The following is a 13,772-nucleotide window of genomic DNA, read 5'->3' on the forward strand; positions in this document are numbered from 1 at the left end:
AGAGCTGCTGGCTGACTTCTTCGTGCATCCCAAAGGAATTGCACTTCTGAGCTCAAGGATGACACATGCTAATGCTTAGCATGCTAATAGGCCTTGACACTATTCTACACAGACCACGTCCTATTATTATTTAATTATAATTATTAATTATTATTATTATTATTATTATTATTATTTATTTGGAGGATTAGATGATCAGATTACATTATTTAAGGCAATTTTGTAATTTTTTTTGGTAGTATTATTTGAACTGCACAACTTTCTGGCAGCTTTTGTAGTTGTAAATGTATTGTATGTAAACAGGAAGTACAAAGACCCATCACATGTATCATCATTTAAATTATATGTACATTTTTAATGCAATAAAATATATGACAATGATATTGCAATCAACTAATTTAATTTCTACTACATTAAACTTGTCTGCACTCTGTGTGTATGCTAGCTGCCCCGCCTCCACCCACCGAGACAAAGAGACTGTATTACTGACAAAAGGGCTCATTCCGTTCATGTCATTGTTCTATGGTGCTGAAACCAATGCACAGAGTGAAACCTCTCCTGGTAATATTACTTCATTCAGGGCTGCACGGCAGTCAAGTGGTTAGCGCGCAGGCTTCACAGCTAGGAGACTCGAGTTCAATTCCACTCCGGTACTCCGGTTTCCTCCCACATTCCAAAAATTTGATTTGAATGAATGAATGAAGGGCTGCACGGTGACTGAGTGGTTAGCATGCAGGCCTCACAGCTAGGAGACCCAAGTTCAATTCCACCCTCGGCCATCTCTGTGTGGAGTTTGCATGTTCTCCTTGTGCATTCACCGGGTACTCCCGTTTCCTCACACATTCCAAAAACATGCTAGGTTGCTAACATGCTAATTAGCAACTCCAAATTGTCCATAGGAATGAATGTGAGTGTGAATGGTTGTTTGTCTATATGAGCCCTGTGATTGGCTGGCTGGCGACCAGTCCAGGGTGTACCCCGCCTCTCGCCCGAAGACATCTGGGATAGGCTCCAGCACCCCACGCGACCCTCGTGAGGATAAGCGGTAGAAAATGAAAATTACTTTACTCGTCCCAGGTTTAGTGAAGGAGAAATTTTGTAGTCGAAATTTCATCCCATACATTTAAGCATTTTTTAAATTTTTTAAACAATATTTGCGACTATTTACTAAAATCCGTGCAATACATTAATTTTGTCATTTAAAGATAATAAGGTTTCCATTTGTATTGTCTGCTTCCAAGAAGAGGAAGCCACGTCGTCGGCTGTTTGAAGGTGACTCCTCGAGGAAAAGGAGGAGGAGGAGGTTTAATTTTTCATTTACAGCAGATTTGATCTGAGCTAGACGCGGCGATGAAGCCGATGATGAGGAGGAGGAGCCGCACAAGTGATGGATGACCTCCGTGAACATGTCACTCAAACAAACGCCTTCTAAATAGAAAGAGATGGAATATCCTAAAAGTCCATGCGGACACACACACACACACATATATACACACATACATATGACTCCAATTGATGGAGGCGCAATGATACAAATAAAAATAGAGATCGAGATGTAAAAGGTCTAAAAAGCTTTGGAATGTTTGCTGGACGAGTCGAGCGTGAAAATGTGAAGTGCAAAAAAGAATGAAAGTGAAATATTGATACGAAATATTCTAAAAGCACGGACAAACGGCGTGCACACTTTAATGGATGTTAACACACGCGTGTGACTTTGTCAGTATGTGTGTGTGTGTGTTGCCTGGACGATTCGGATTTTATTTTCAAAACAAAATTGAAATATTTTATTTTGAAAATACTCCATCGCTTATATATCATTTTTCTGAATCATAATGATTATATTAGTGACACGGTAATATCACAAATAAAACAAATATAATATGTCAATTTATTTGATTTAAATCTTAATGACTTCCTGTTTTAACAGGAAATACATTGTCTAACACCGGTCAATTGACACTCCAAGCAATTGTATGAAAAAGTCAACTTTGTTAGTTATTTCTGACAATGAGAAATGTTTTTTTTTTGTATGAATTATTACAAAAGAAGAAGTTTATGCGAGTGTTTACGTGGCGTCACACTGAGTCGCCTCCCTGGGCTCTAAGTCACAAAGCTTGTTTGATGGACACGCTAATTTATTATTTAACACACACAAACTGTATAATTCATCTGCAGTAAATGAATAAATAAAAGTGACTTGATGACAGACGAGTGTTATCAGAGCGTAAATCATCACGCTGAGTGTGTGTGTGTGTGTTTGTGGGATGGTGACACACCAGTTGTCTCACACACACGCACACATCTTTCAGTTGTATCTTTTGGGTTTCCTGCGTTGGCTCCCAATGGGGAGTTTGTTTACGGCTGCAGACGGTCCTGAGGGGCGGAGCTTACAAGAGGAGCAACCAACGCGGTGACAGATGTTCTTTCATCTAGAACCATCAGAACTTGACAACGTTCTCCGCTGTGACCTGTGTGTGTGTGTGTGTTCCAGCCTGACACCGTTTCACGATTCGACATTTTCATAAATAAATAAATAACTAAAAGAATGGTGTTTAAAACGATCATTAACAACACTGGCACAGGTCGATAATTAGCTGTTAATTGTTGTTTTTTTTTACACACACACACACATGCTGATGTGTACACTGCTGCCATTTGCGGCTAATGAGCACAGCGCTAACAAAGCCTCATCTGCCTCACAGTTTTAATGACCTCATCGCTAACCATTAGCCACCTGATGAGCTCTGCTAACTTGCGACTAAAGCATGCTTAATGTGACGATCTCAGCATCGGCCAACAAAGTCTAGCGCAGCATGCTAATACACGGTATCAGGCAAAAGGGAGGACGGCCCACACATTTCAAGCAACCAGTGTTATGACAGTATAGCTTCTCAAGGGACAATATTATAAATGTAAATGAGTGCTGCCAACACAGGGGAGCTGCGGTTACAAGAAAAATATGTATTCACAGTTATACCCAAGTTTCTTTTCTATAATATTATATCTGGGGCTGCATGGCGGATGAGTGGTTAGCGCGCAGACCTCACAGCTAGAAGACCCGAGTTCAATTCCACCCTCGACCATGTCTATGTGGAGTTTGCATGTTCTCCCCGTGCATGCGTGGGTTTTCTCCGGGTACTCCGGTTTCCTCCCACATTCCAAAAACATGCTAGGTTAATTAGCGACTCCAAATTGTCCATAGGTATGAATGTGAGTGTGAATGGTTGTTTGTCTATATGTGCCCTGTGATTGGCTGGCCACCAGTCCAGGGTGTACCCCGCCTCTCTCGCCCAAAGACAGCTGGGATAGGCTCCAGCACTCCCCGTGACCCTCTTGAGGATAAGCGGTAGAAAATCAATGAATGAATGAAAATATTCCACAGGCTGCACAGCGATTGAGTGGTTAGTACGCAGGCTTCACAGCTAGGAGACCCGAGTTCAATTCCACCTCTGTGTGGAGTTTGTATGTTTCTCCGGGTACTAAAACATGCTAGGTTAATTAGCGACTCCAAATTGTCCATAGGTATGAATGTGAGTGTGAATGGTTGTTTGTCTATACTATGTGCCCTGTGATTGGCTGACCCCGCCTCTTGCCCCAAGACAGCTGGGATAGGCTCCAGCAACCCCCACGATGAATATTATCCCTTGAATAGATATACAATGGTTCCGAAAATGTGAGGGGTATACTTCCTGCTCTCTGATTGGTCAACAGCAAGCTTACCTGCGCACTTTGTCCGAGCCCTCAGAGGCGGCCCAGGGTTCCCTGTCCCTCCCTCCAGGGGTCTGGTGAGCAGAACGCTGATCTCGTACTCAGTGTCGGGGTCCAGGTGTCCTATCTTGTGGGTGGGCTTATCCACAGGTGTGGTGTCAATCAACATGCCCGACATGGTGCGGTATTCCACCTTAGAAGACATTCACACATTCCTCAGCCAATAGGGTCGCTTTAAAATTTTAGACGTACATTCCAAGTTCAAATAGTGCTGGGAAAGTTCTGGATTTATCCACTTACCTCTCTCTCTATAATCGGACCGTCTCCGTTGATGGAGTTGGCGTTGAGTTGTATCCACAGGTAGGTGGCACCTACCGCTGTTAGTTGAGGGGGGGCGATGGGGACAGGCGGCTCTGAGGGACAAAAACAACCAGGATGAGTCCCTCCCCACACACAGACACACACACACACTCTGAACTCTCTTAACAAGGAAAGGAAGGAGTTAACGAGTTAATTAATATTCGTGACCTTCGGCGAGTCACGGCAGACCTGGAATTTATTACCCACAATCCCCGGTGGTGCTGCTCTACTTCCTCCTGACCCACTTCACACACACACACACACTTGCACAATACGTGTGTGTCTCATATTCACCTGCGTGTGTGTTTGCAGATATCGCCGAGCTTTCATTATAGGGAGTGATCACTCTTCATCGACATAAACAAGCTTTGATAAAGTTCCATTCAAATCAAACAACAACAAGGCTTACGTTTGACAGTGAGGTCAGCATAGGAGGAGACGCCCACGCCACGATCCGACTGGCCGATGCATCGATATCGTCCAGAGTCGCCTTTGGTGGTGTTGTCCACGTCAAAGGTGGCCACGTAACGCCGCGAGTTGACCGGCTTGGTTTCCTTGACCACGGCTTGACGACCGTTCATACCCTGACGAGAAGAGAACACTGATGGTGACAACTCTTTGGCTAAATCATTCAGGGGGCCATATAAAAAAAAAAAAAAATTAAAAAAAAAAAAAATACCTTAAACTATATTATGAAAGCAGGAAGTGAACAAATGTAACAGTTACTGATTGTAAAAGTACCAGATGGAGGGGTAGGATTTAATAAGCTTTGCTTCTTCCTACTCCTTTTGGACATGTGGAACGGTGAACTGATTATGTGATGCATTCAATTGTAATCTGATGCAGTTTCAAATTAAAGAAAACCATTAAAAAATAAAAACAATTTAAAAAAAATTAAAAACATTTTTTTAAGTAAAAAAAAATAAAATAAAATAAAATAAAATTATATTAGGAAAGCAGGAAGTGAACAAATGTAACAGTTACTGATTGTAAAAGTACCAGATGGAGGGGTAGGATTTAATAAGCTTTGCTTCTTCCTACTCCTTTTGGACATGTGGAACTGTGAACTGATTATGTGATGCATTCAATTGTAATCTGATGCAGTTTCAAATGAAATAAAACCATTACCATTACCATATTTTAAGAATGTTAGCTGTTTTGAATGATGCCCAACTTAGACCTTTAATATACGTGATGCATACCTGCAGGAAGAGTTGCACGTTGCTCTGGGGACGTCCGTTGACGGTACACGCAAACATGGCCGTCTGCCCCGCGTTCACCTCAACGCCTTTGATGTGCAGGAAGTGAGGTGTGCTCACTTGGGACACACACAGACAGGACAAAGGCCAATTGAGTACCTGGTAATATTTATATTTGCGTATATATGATTAGCAAATGAGCTGAGATAACATATGCAGCAATGGAAAGGGGACCTATTATCTATTATAATATTAATATAATAGAATAATAATAATAATATAATAATATTAATATTATTATAATATTAACTTATACCAAAGTTTCAGAAATGAGGTTTGCGTATTTGAAAAAGCCACAGAAATGTCACCTGAATAGGTGCAGATTCTGGAAGAACTATAAAGCTTTGTATGCTGGTTATTGTGTGTACCTGCTCTATAGGAGTCCACAATTCAATAAAAAAGGGCTGAAAAATGAACATAACAGGTCCTCTTTCAAACTATTTCCAAGTTAAGGTTACTCAAGTTAAGGTTACGCCACCCTCCCCCTCCACAGGGATGTCCCCCCCACTATTTGAGAAGCACCAGACTGACTGATATCAATCTTTTTGTGTGTACGCGTGTGTGTGTTTGTGTTGACTTACGGTAAAGTAGAATTTGGAATGAGAACATCAAAGCCCATGCTAATCAATTTACATGTTAATGAACTCCCCTGTCTTCACACACACGGTGACCTTAATTCTTTGATGCGAGAGATAACGTTGTTATCCAATCAAGCGACGGGGAGGGGGTCTAGTGTGTGTACTTACTGCACTGGTGTCCCTGCAGTGTGATGTCTCTGATGGCCACACCCCCTCTGTGCCCGCTGCTGACTGCCTCAAACACCACCTGATTCGTCAATCAATACAGTTTGTCGCCTTAGCATCAACAGCAGAGGTAAGTGAGGGATGTCCAAATGTAAACAGTTCATCACCACGGCAACAAACATATACTTCATGTATTTTGTATGTTTATTTCCTGTGTGTATTTATTTTTTTTTTTACCTGGTAGTAATTCGGCCAAAAGGTGGATACAGCAAGCTCCACCCCTCTCCAGGTGTGTTGGGCGGGGCCAGACGAGTTAAAGACAGGAACACCCAGAGGACTGCTGTTCTCTGTAGCAAACATACAAATCTTAGTACTTGTAATGGCTCCTCCCCTTTACATGACATGAGCGCCGCCTCTCCACGGAGACCTCGCTGCCAACCCCAATTTGCGGGTACCTTTGACGTAGACATTGAGCGTGGCGGCCGTGGCTCCGTCGCGCTCCGCCGCTTGATAGAACATGAAGTTGATGCAGTGGGTGTCATTCTCCTTGAGCTGCGGGAGCAGCAGGTGGGCCCGCTGACCGCTGTAGCGACCCGTCGTGTTCACGTATAGGAAGGGGGAGGAGCCTGCACGAAGGAAGTGAGTCACCGACATGATGCAAAAAGCGAGCGGGTGGAAGCTGAGGAAGTTTTTTTATAGTATTTTTTTTTTGTATTTTATACACCATACAGTAGCACTGTCATTAAAATCGGCTTGAAAGTTCTCACACAGTTCAATATTCTCTATAAAAAGGTTTTAGGGTTTTAATAAAAAAATAATAAGAATAAAAATCATAATACTAATTTTTAATAATAAAAATAAAAGGTTTTAATTCAGGGTGTTTATCCGTATTGCCACTAAACAAATTTAGGGGGCTGACTAGCACATGTCTGTAAAATATGAAGAAGACAGGTTGAAAAACATGGCTGCCATCAACAAACTGTCCGTAAATCACTGACAATTTGGGGGTGTCATGGGACGAGACGAGATTTTAACATTACTTTTAAGAAAAGTACAATGGAAAAAATACCCCCAAAAAAGTATGACAATATATTCTACTGCACTCTGTGTGTATATGCTACCAGCCCCGCCTCTGCCCACTGGGACAAAGAGACTGTATGATTGACAAAAGGGCTCACTCCGTTCATGCCGTTGTTCTACGGAACAACTACACCTAGATGCTGAAACTAATGCACATGCACATAATAAGTTGGCAACATTATTAAGATGAATCAAATGATTGACAGCTAGCATGTAGCAACGTAGCAGTCAACAACACTAGCATTTCAATTTCATTCATTCATTTTCTACCACTTTTCCTCACAAGGGTCGCGGGGGTGCTGGAGCCTATCCCAGCTGTCTTTGGGCGAGAGGCGGGGTACACCCTGGACTGGTCGCCAGCCAATCACAGGGCACATATAGACAAACAACCATTCACACTCACATTCATACCTATGGACAATTTGGAGTCACCAATTAACGTAGCATGTTTTTGGAATGTGGGAGGAAACCGGAGTAACCCGGAGAAAACCCACGCATGCACGGGGAGAACATGCAAACTCCACACAGAGATGGCCGAGGGTGGAATTGAACCCTGGTCTCCTACCTGTGAGGTCTGCGCGCTAACCACTAGACCGCCATGCCGCCCCATTTCAATTTCATTGAATTTAAATAATGCCCATTGAATATCAAGCAAAACAGCGGGTATGAGCTTGTGTCTGATTGGCTGGATGCTGCTGCACTCCCAACCGGTACCGACTTCATTGGCACCACTCACATGTGTATTCAAAAGGGCGTGTGCATGCCGACATGCTGATAAACACTCATTAACCCTGACACACGCACACACACACATTTTCAGGTGGCAAACAGATGAAAAATCAATCTTGTTTACGTTTAAACTGTGTTTACCTGTGTGTGTGTGTGTGTGTGTGTGTGCAGTAAACACACAAAAAAGTTATTCTGACCTCCAGGTCTCTTTGACGCACAAAAGCATTATGGGAATATCAAACATTCACAGCCACTGAGTGTGTGTGTGTGTGTGTGCGTGCACGAGTGCATTTAGGGGGGTTTGCCTTCAAGCCTCAGCATGTGTGTGTGTGTGTGTTTTGTGTACATCTGGCAGTGAGCTGATAACGCTCCTATTAGAAATATTAATATACCCTGAACTCAGCAGAGACACACACACTCACACACACACACACACACACACACACACACACAGTGGAGTAAATCAATGAGCAGGCACAGCAGCGTGACTGACTGAGTAACATTGCGGTTGCCACGGCAATTCAAAATGTCAACGTGGTCAATTCAAATAAAGCTTATTAGCATTTAATTTTGTCGCCATTGAATGAATTAACACAACGTATATATTTGATGGTTACAATAATTAACACACATTTATTTCACAACAAACTAAACAGTCCAGAGCCTCTGTGTGTGTATGTGTGTGTGTTTGTGTGTGTGTGTGTGTGTGTTCACAAAGGGCATTACAGGAGATGACTGTTGTTCACACTGACAGCAAAGAGGCACTGCAACGTGCTTCGGAATAGATTGAACTTGTACCATTTATAAGAACATTAAACGACACACATGCAGGCGTGTGTGTGTGTGTGCGTGAGCTCGGAGGAGCTAGAGAATAACCCCCCCCCCAACTCCCCAACCCCCCGCCCTAAAAAACAAAGCAAGAGTTACAGTCGCCAATCTCGTGGTCGTAAAACACATGCAGAACTTCCATTTAAAAAGTGTCCATTTAAGAAGATTGATCACATGGGTCAATTGGCAATAGAGGAGCATGCTACATGCTACACAAACTAGCTACACGCGTCGTGTGTAAGGTGTCGGCAGCTACTTTAAAGACGACTCGTAAAGACAGGAAGCAGAAAAGTAGTGTTTTTTGATTGCCTCCATTGGCTGCAATTAGTCACACACACACACACATACACACACATACAGGTATATACGAGAAGAAAGGCGAGACCCCCCCCCCTCCCCAATAAATCAGTTGAAGTAGGACAGTAAGCACGTCCACTCTGTGTGTCCTCGCTCACATTGTCTCTTACGTGATTGGCTGCCTGATTTAAGAGCGCTGCATTCTCATTCGTCAGCAGTGTAACCTCGGTGAGCATGTGACAAACGGCGTCTCTCGCTCTCTCGCCCCATACACACACACACACACACACAATCACACCCGTACACACACTTAAGTGTGCAGCGGAGTGTGAAGTGTCCGTCCATAAGTCAGAGGAGAAAGTGTGGCAAGATAAGAAAAGCTGCAGATTGTCTTTGGTGCTGCATTCAAGTGCAAAGTCAAGACAACAAAAAAGCTTACACTGTGTCTGCTTTAAATCCCAGTAACACAAAAGCTTGTGTTCGTGTATGTATCATTAAATTACATTTTTAATAGTGAAAAGTAAATATATATATATATATATATATATATATATATATAAAGAGAAATATATATTTGTGAGTAAAAGAATAAATTATATAAATAAATAAATTGTGACAAAGGAAGGTACCTGAAGGGAACCAAGGCTCCCCAGCTGCTTTGTCCTGAGGGTCTCCTTGCTCCCAGTCCAAGTCGTCTTCTTTTGACTGGACCAGACTGCAGTCCGGACCGTGACCGAAAAGACACGCTGAAAAACAGATAGTAAGACGGTGTTTTAGAGCAAATTTATTAAAAATAACTGTTAGCATACTCCCGATTTCCTCCCACATTCCAAAAACAAGCTACGTTAATTAGCGACTTCAAATTGTCCATAGGTATGAATGTGAGTGTGAATGGTTGTTTGTCTATATGTGCCCTGTGATTGGCTGGCCACCAGTCCAGGGTGTACCCCGCCTCTCTCGCCCGAAGACGACTGGGATAGGCTCCCTCCCACATTCCAAAAACATGCTAGGTTAATTAGCGACTTCAAATTGTCCATAGGTATGAATGTGAGTGTGAATGGTTGTTTGTCTATATGTGCCCTGTGATTGGCTGGCCACCAATCCAGGGTGTACCCCGCCTCTCGCCCAAAGACAGCTGGGATAGACTCCAGCACACCCCCTCCCGTGACACTCGTGAGGAAAAAGCGGTAGAAAATGAATGAATGAATGAACTGTTAGCATATGTTAGCTATTTTTGGGAAGGGATATTTTAACCCATACTGTGAGGAGCAGTGGCGTGTGGCGCCCTGGGAGCAGGTCCGGGGGTCTTAGGTCAGTGAAGCTGAACGTACATGTGTGGGGCAACCCTGGAGGCAAGGTGCTTGCCCAGCAGTGACTGGGAAGCCGCCAACCCTCCGGTTACTGGACCACCCGCTCTACTTCCTGTGCCACCGCGCGACCTTTGTTTGCAGTATGTCCAAATGCCCCTCACTTTGCATGCGGTTTCATCAAAACAAAAAGAGTGTTTAAGAGCAGACAGGAAATGAAAGCAAGACCCCCCCCCCCCACTCCCCTTAGCTCTGGGAGGGACGTCCATGTCACATACCATTCCATGCTGCTACATGTGTGTTGGCAGAGTGATGACAGGGAGCAGAAACACACCCTGAGGACGCACATTTTGTTCTCTTTGTGTGTGTGTGTGTGTGTGTGTGTAAAGGAGAGACATTTCATCATCATGGCCAGCCATTGATTGTTTTCAGTCAGCTGGTCAATAAACAGGTGACTGAAATTTCTAACGCTCATGTTCGAGACTTGATGGAGGCGCTCTAATCGATGCACAATCAGCTTGATTTATTGATCGGACAAATATCGATCTGTAGCCACCGCGGTCATGTGACTTCTCCAATCGTCCTTTGATGTTATTTACTGTTCATCAAGTGCGGATGTCTTAAAAAAAAAAAAAACGAGTGTCTCCATGGTAACCATCGAAGGCCAGAATCTTAGGCCGCCACCCCTGATGAGGAAGTAAATTTGTTTTCAGATCTAACGTCAACTTCACAAACATCGTACTGCCAACCTCGTACTGCCAACCTCCATGTAACATCACCTGTATCATGTCTAACACCGATATCATCAACTGTTTCATACATAACATCACCTGTATCATGTCTAACAACGATATCATCAACTCTTTCACACATAACATCACTGGTATCATGTCTAACAACGATATTTACAACCGTTTTACACGCAACATCACCTGTATCATGTCTAACACTGATATCATCAACCGTTTCACACACATCACTTGTATCATGTCTAACACCGATATATCACCCATAGCACCGATATCACCTGTATCGTGTTTAAGACCGATATCATCAACCCTTTCACGCATGTCACCTATATCATGTCTAAGAGCGATATCATCAACTGTCTTGCACATATCACCTGTATCGTGTCTAACACCGATATCATCAACTAGTACACACATAGCATCACCTGTATCATGTCTAACACCGATATCATCAACTGTCTTGCACATATCACCTGTATCATGTATAACACCGATATCATCAACCCTTTCACGCATATCACCTGTATCGCATCTAACAGCGATATCACCCACTGTTACACACACACAACATCACCTGTATCGCATCTGACACTGATATCATCAACTGTTCCACACATGATATGACCTGTATCATGTCTAACACCGATATCATCAACTAGTACACACATAGCATCACCTGTATCATGTCTAACACCAATATCATCAACTGTTTCACACATAACATCACCTGTATCATGTCTGGCACCGATATCATCAACTCTTTCATACATAATATCACCTGTATCGCATACAACACCGATAACACCAATATCAACTGTTTCACACATATCATCTGTATCGTGTCTAACACCGATATCATCAACTGTTACACACATGCCATGACCTGTATCATGTCTAACACCGATATCATCAACTGTTACACACATGACATGACCTGTATCATGTCCAACGCCGATATCATCACCTGTTTCACGCATAGCATCACCTGTATGTAAGATATGTGTAGGTGCAAACTGTAGGAATATCAGCACACGCATATATTAGTCTAACTTCACAGCCAATGCGTTTGTGTGTGTTGACTTTGTTCATGTGAAGTCTGCATGCAGGTGGTCATCTTGGACCTTTATGTTGCCATGGAGACCGATGTGCGCGTATCCGGAGGGGGAAAAAAAAAAACACAAACAACACTCACTGTAGTGTGTCGACAACTAGTGGGCGGGATCACAGCAGACAAATCGATACATGAAAACAAAATGCCACCTGGAGCACTAAAACAGCACAGGAGAAAAGGTCAGGGGGTCAAAGGTCACACGCAGGCAGAAGACAGAAGGAGGCAAAGAAGGAAGCAGGAAGAGTTTGTTTTTGTGCGTCAAACTTCTCTTCAGGAAACGGACTTTTCCTTCCTGTCTTTGTCTGTCCATCTCTCACACACACACACACACACACACACTAATTAGCAGTGTGAAACCAGGCTTGTCTAATGTGTGTTATTATCCGGTGTCAGACAGTGTATGTGTGTGTCTGCTAATAGCCACTAGCCTCACAGTTATCCGTTAGCATGTTGTGCTAAAGCAAAAACCCTGCTAGGTGATTGGACGAGACAGGACAGGCCGCCACATTGACACGACAGCTCCCAGCATGCCCTGGGGCACCTCGCTGTGTGTATGTATGTGTGTGTGTATATGTCACCAGTTAAATGCCACCACTGCTGTCTGTCATTGTGTGTCCACTGTCACCTCTAATCACACACACACACACACACACACATACATAAGGAGGGCATACACAAACAATATGGCCGCAGTTTACTATGTGGAGGAATTGTGCACAAATGTATGGAAAAAGAGATGGTTCACATATTGAGAGCATATTGAGGTATAAATATAAAAAGAGGGTATGATTAGAGACAGCATGAAACCAAATGACTACACCCAACACACACACACACACACCACACACTCCTCTCCTCTTTCAAACTATATTTGTGAGCTTCAGCGGAGTATTTATTTATGTGCAGCAAAAGGAACTGGCTGCTAACAGCTTTAGCGTTAGCACAGCAAAGCTAACTTCCCTCAGGCTAAATATGAATAATGCAGCAGTCAACTGAGCGCCTTTGAGTATGTGTGTGTGTGTGTGTGTATATATGTGTGTGTGTGTGCCGCACTTCAGGCGTCTATATGACGCTATCACAATAATATGCTAATTACTAATAATTAGCCTGTAACACACACACAGATTATCTACCCCTCCTCATTTTCCTCTTCCTCCCTCTGGGCTGTAACTCCTCCTGGCGAGGAGGAGGAGGATGAGGAGGATGAGGAGGAGGGGGGTGTCTGAGGTGGGCGGGGGGTGCACAGCAGTGCAGGACACAACATGTCTGCAGATGAAAACACACTGCTGGGAAAAGTGGGGAGGGGGGGGGGGGGTTGGGGGGGTAAACTTGTAGCAAGTACAACATTCCTGAAAGTCTCAGCAGTAACACTTGAGCAACTATGACAACACGACAACAACAACACAACAAGTACTTACATTGACAAACGGCCAAGGAAAAGCCTCCAAATTGTATTGGAGGAAAATGTCATGGAAGTGATGAAAAACCTTTCAAGGGGGGCTAGCAGCGTAGCATCCATTGTCGTCGCTAATGGAGTATACAAGAAGCTTCTTTGGCTTCCACGCCGCCTCCCATTTGTACACACTGGGTTCAAACTGGTT

At 43.4% G+C, this 13,772-nt stretch overlaps 1 protein-coding gene across 9 annotated transcripts in view; it reads right to left on the minus strand.

The window, feature by feature from the left end:
• LOC131108577 (receptor-type tyrosine-protein phosphatase mu-like) overlaps positions 1-13,772 on the minus strand; it is a 44,852-nt gene that overhangs the window by 22,222 nt on the left and 8,858 nt on the right. For all 9 annotated transcript variants that reach the window (XM_058059639.1, XM_058059640.1, XM_058059637.1 and 6 more), the window contains exons 2-9: positions 9,634-9,750; positions 6,526-6,696; positions 6,308-6,417; positions 6,074-6,152; positions 5,271-5,386; positions 4,478-4,652; positions 4,009-4,121; positions 3,721-3,901 (exon numbers count right to left, since the gene is read on the minus strand). In XM_058059639.1, coding sequence (XP_057915622.1) covers positions 3,721-3,901; positions 4,009-4,121; positions 4,478-4,652; positions 5,271-5,386; positions 6,074-6,152; positions 6,308-6,417; positions 6,526-6,696; positions 9,634-9,750 — 1,062 coding nt within the window. The remainder of the gene's footprint in view (positions 1-3,720; positions 3,902-4,008; positions 4,122-4,477; positions 4,653-5,270; positions 5,387-6,073; positions 6,153-6,307; positions 6,418-6,525; positions 6,697-9,633; positions 9,751-13,772) is intronic.

This window comes from Doryrhamphus excisus, chromosome 21, assembly GCF_030265055.1.
Source record: "Doryrhamphus excisus isolate RoL2022-K1 chromosome 21, RoL_Dexc_1.0, whole genome shotgun sequence".
In the NCBI taxonomy this organism is placed as follows: Eukaryota; Metazoa; Chordata; class Actinopteri; order Syngnathiformes; family Syngnathidae; genus Doryrhamphus; species Doryrhamphus excisus.